The sequence below is a fragment of the Pteropus alecto genome, unplaced genomic scaffold, assembly GCF_000325575.1.
Source record: "Pteropus alecto unplaced genomic scaffold, ASM32557v1 scaffold189, whole genome shotgun sequence".
NCBI lineage: Eukaryota > Metazoa > Chordata > Mammalia > Chiroptera > Pteropodidae > Pteropus > Pteropus alecto.
Window position 1 is genome coordinate 312,864 of NW_006442117.1, and position 4,876 is coordinate 317,739.

A 4,876-nucleotide genomic window follows, 5' to 3' on the forward strand; every position below is an offset into this window, starting at 1 on the left:
CCCCAACGCGTGGGTGGTTCTGGGCCCCGCCTCTCTGCCCGGACCATCCACGTCACTCTCGGGTAACCTGGGTCTGAGTGGCCACCACTGTGTCCTGTCGGCCCTCGCAGCCTCCACTGTGACCCCTCAAACCCACCCTCCGCGGAGCCCCCCGAGTGATGGGTGTCACACTCTCTTTACCTTCTTAAAACTGACCGGAGGCCCCAGAGAGCCTGGTGGACTGGGCCGTGTCGGCCTTCGCTGCATCGGGAAGGGCAGCCGGGCCATTGCCGAAGCACGAGACAGGACGGGCCCCGCTGTCCGGCAGTGGCCGACGTCCCTGTCCCGCAGCTTCCCGACCCCCCACGGGGCACTTTTGAAAGAATGAGCTTGGAAGAGGCACGTGAGGTCTCGGTGGTTTTGGTGTCGTGGGCCCCGGCAGCGTCTGTGGTCCCCGGGTGCTGCCTGAGGCTGCCACACATGCAGGACTCACTGCCCCCTCGAAGGAGCTGGCCACGTCACGCCCGCGTCCCCAGAACTGTGCGTGTGTAGCAGGGCGACCTGTGCGCCCCAGGACCCTGCCACAGCCGGGCATCGGTGCCCTGTGCTCTGAACCTCGGCTGCTTGGTGGCCTCGCCGCTCAGAGCTCCACCAAGGCCAGAGGGACAGCTGAGAGCCGCCCGGGCCACGGCCGCTGATGACCGGGCGCTGCCGGTCCCGCCCCCCGCATTGGGGCTCCGTGTCCACCATCGAGCGAGGGGCTTCTTTCCCCGCTCTTTGCTCTTCAAGCTCGTTGGAAGACGGACCGTTCCGGACAGAGGGTCAGCTGACAGCCTCGCATCGGAGAAGACGGAGCTGGCCGCTTGGACACAGCCTCGGTCAACGCCGGGACCGGCAGCGAGACTCGGGCCGTTGACGCCTCCTGCCTCCCGCTGTGGGCGGCCTGTTTCACCTGTGCTCCCAGCACCCCATCTGAGAAACCGGGTGCTAATCGTGCTGCCACAGAGGGTCACGGAGGGACTGGTGTGGCCGGAGTGAGGGCAGGGCCGTGGCCAGCTGCTCCCCAGGCCTCAGCAAGAGGCTCCTCATGCCGGAAGGACTAACGCGAGAAACCAAGGCCGGGGGGAAGCTGCGCTCTTGCCGAGAAGGTTCGGGGCTTGAAAGACGGCAGCTTCTTAGCTGCCAAGGCCCCGTGGTCGTGGGGGCCGAGACGTCACGGGCTCCGTTTCGCCCACGTCGCGGCTCGTGTCCGTGCGGGTGTGGGGACAGCGACAGGCTCTGCGGTGGGGCACAGGCCTCCTGCTGGACCAGAAGGGCGTGGCCAAGGTCCCTCCAAGAGCGTGCCACGAAATCCCTTCAGGAGAAAAGTCGAGGATGAAGTTTTAGCAGGTTCTTAAAATCTAACGTGGCTTGTCTCTTAGGACCAAATTTATAAAATCATTCTGAACGTTCAAAACACGGAGGCGACGTCACGGGGGCTCAGCCAGCTGAGGCCTTCGCGTCCCCTGCCGACGACAGGGCACGGCCGGGATGCCGTCCTCCCCGTCGACGGCGCTGCTGTGTTTGAGGCCTCGGGGGGCGGCCGTGGTCTGCGTCAGCTCCCCTCACCCCCCGGCGCTGTCCCCGCTGCCCGGCCCCCGGCCACTCCCTCCCTCTGCAGGGACACCTGCGAACGTTTTGGTCCCGAGCCCCTGGTCGAGCTGTCAGGTCCGCTGCCTGAAGCTCACGCCACACTGTGTCTCAGCTGTAACTGGACAGTAATCAGAGGAGAAGGAGGGATCGGGCAGGTCAAGTTCGCGCCCAGGGGACACATAATCTTGTCCCCTGCCCTGTCCTCTGCCACCGAGCCTGCTTCTCGTCTCTCCCCTACTCCTGTGTCTTGACCTGAGGGGAGCCTGTCCCGCGCAGACCCTCGGGGACACCAGGTCCCCGCGCACGCCCCTGCCGTGCCGTCTGCTGTGTCCCCTGCCCCGTCTGGTGATCAGCGCGTCTCGTCGAGGGACCAGTGTTGTTAGCTGCGCGGAGCGGACAGCACGTCGTCAGCACCCGCGTCTCTCCTTGTGTCCGGCAGGTTTCGATTGGAACCTGGTCTTCAAGTGGGACTACATGACGCCCGAGCAGAGACGGGCTCGGCAGGGGAACCCCGTGGCCCCCATCAAGTAAGTGCCGGACGCCGCGGGCGCTCCCCATGGTGAGACCCTGGCCCTGGCCCGCGTCCCCTCGTCTGGCCCAGGGACCTGCCAGCAGATCACAGAGTTCAGTAATGTGTCCGTGTGTGTCCTTAAGGTGGACACGCCAGCTCTGTGTTCCTCGTCCTTCCCGTGTGGACCAGATCGGCCTCCGGGGCCGGGGCCGGGGCCTCTGCTGCTGCCCCCTCGCCCGCTGTCTGCCACCGGGAACAGCTGGCGTTCGGGTCCCTGCGGCGGGGTGCGTGCTAGGGGTCGGGTGGCCTCTCAGAGCAGGGCTCATGACCGTTAGGTGAGGCGTGGCCGCCCATGATCCCGTGGCCGCAGAGCCCCTGGTGCGCTGCAGGCTTCGCCAGCCCCGGACGCTGGATTTGTCCTCACGTGTCTCTGCTGTGCAGAGGCTCGGGGACCCTCCCCGCGCCGACCGGGCCGTGGGCGCTGGTGGTCCGTGGGACGGGCACGCTCCCCCTGGCAGGGCCAGCGCTGCGATGGCCACGGGCACCAGGCTCGCTCCGTGTGCCGGCCGCGTGTGCTGCCTCTTCCGGTCCTCCGGGGCTTGCCATGTGTCAGCGCTGCCAGCCGGTGCTCGCCGCCCGCCCTATTGGGTGTCTGAGGACCACGGTGCTGGAGTGGGGGTGGGGGGGCCGACACCTTGGCGAAGCACCACTGGGGACCCAGCCTCAACCTCTGACCTCCGACCTCTCCCCCGCCTTTAGAACCCCCATGATTGCCGGCGGGCTCTTCGTGATGGACAAGCTCTATTTTGAAGAACTGGGGAAGTACGACATGATGATGGACGTGTGGGGAGGCGAGAACCTGGGTACGTACGACCTGCGGCCTCGGGCGCCCGCCGCTGTCCAACGCTGGTGAGGCCCCAGCCTCCCCCGGCCTCCTGCCACCGTCAGCGTCACGACGAGAACGGGGGCTTTGACGGGGCGCGGAGACGGGCCCTGGGGTGTGCGGGGCACCGGCCGGGGCGCCTTTAAAGGCGTCTGCAGGTGACCGGGCCCTGCACGCGTATGAGCGGGCGTCACGCCTGCAGGCGTCAGCGTCGGGTGTTAAATGTCACCCTGAGCGGGCGGGATGCTGGGGTGCAGATAAGCTCTTGCCAACTCTGACGCTCTCTGACTCCGAGGGCTTGGGGAGCAGCTCAGGAAAGTGGGATCACGTCTCAGGCGGTGGGACTCATTTCCGCCGGGCGGGTGGGCGACACGGGCATCGGGCCGGGTGAGGCCTTGGCGTCAGTGCCTTCCCGACTACTTGGCGAGTCGTCCTATTTGGTTTGACTTTTTTTTAAAATACCTCGTGTGAACTATTTTTTCCCAGATTTAGGGACAGTGATGTAGTCTGTGATCTGTTTTGGTTGTCCCTGGAGGGGTGGGCGAGTGCAGAGCAGCCCCAGGCTCTGCCTGTCACCCTGTCCCCCCGCAGAGATCTCCTTCCGCGTGTGGCAGTGCGGTGGCAGCCTGGAGATCATTCCCTGCAGCCGCGTGGGTCACGTGTTCCGGAAGCAGCACCCCTACACCTTCCCCGGGGGCAGCGGCACCGTCTTCGCCCGGTGAGTGGGTGGCGGGCTGAGCAGGGACGGGGGCGCCGCTGACCTGCAGCTGCGTGGAAGCCTGTCCCTCAGCGGACGCCGCCTCTCAGCCGTGACGGGAGCTGGCGGGACGCCGAGGGCGAGGCTCTGGTCTCACGGGTTACGTCCCGCATCAGTCCACTCCCCGGACCGTTTCCGAAGGACACGGCGGCCGTGACAGACGGGCCGGGGTCGGGTGGGGACAGCGTGACGGCAGAGGCCAGCACGAGGGCCAGCGGGGGTGACGCAGTGTTCTGCATCGGGTTCTGTGCCATGGGGGCGGTCTCGTGAATCTGTACGTGGGGGTCCCAGAGCTGTACCCCCAGATGGCTTACGGGGGGACACGGTTGTAAAGACGAGAGTTCGGGCCTCGGTTGCAGGTCATGGTCAAGTCTCAGCACACGGACGGCATTAGATGAGGCCAAACGGTCCTGACGTGCAGACACGAGTCACGTAGGTGACAGGTCTGGTATGGCAAATGCCAGGAGCTTCCTGACGAAAAACAGCAAACTACCCGCCCAGGGGCCACAGTTTTCCCTAGGGGCTTCTCGTAGATGCTAACGATGCCGTGGGGTGCCAGCCGGAAGTGGGGGCGCCAGCCCAACCCCGGCACGGCTCAGCACGGTCACTTCGAACACGTGATGATAAACGGTGTGGGAACGTGGAGTGTGGCCCGCGAGGGGCCACGCATCACAGCCCCCTCCCATCACGTGGACGGGAGCACGCGCCCCACCTGACGCGGGTCCCGGGCCGAGGCCATCACAGTTCGTGTTCACGGGAGAGTAGGCCGCGTCCCGGATCTGGGGGAGAGCCCCCCGATGTCCGCGCCCTCCCCGTAGATGCTTCAGGAGGAGCACAGGCAGGACGAGCGGCCGGCGCCGGGCATGGGGGTGCCTTGTACCCGCCGGGGTGTCCGAGGCGGCTCATCCGGGGCCTTGACCGGGAGTCGCAGTCCTCTCGTGCTGTGGGCCTCGAGGGTGTGGCTTCCTTGCTGTCTGGAGAGGTGTCTGCCCGCTGCCCGCACAGTGCGGGAGGACCCCAGGCGGGCAGGGGCCGCGGAGCCGGTGTCCTCGTCACACCGCCGTGCTGTGCGGAAGGACGGGCTCCCGTCCAGGGCGAGAAGGGCCGTGGAGCC

The 4,876-nt window shown here is 66.7% G+C and overlaps 1 protein-coding gene across 1 annotated transcript in view; it reads left to right on the plus strand.

Moving 5' to 3' along the window:
* GALNT2 (polypeptide N-acetylgalactosaminyltransferase 2) overlaps positions 1 to 4,876 on the plus strand; it is a 38,444-nt gene that overhangs the window by 23,469 nt on the left and 10,099 nt on the right. Inside the window, 3 exon segments of the mRNA XM_025039057.1 lie at positions 2,051 to 2,138; positions 2,882 to 2,985; positions 3,597 to 3,723. Coding sequence (XP_024894825.1) covers positions 2,051 to 2,138; positions 2,882 to 2,985; positions 3,597 to 3,723 — 319 coding nt within the window.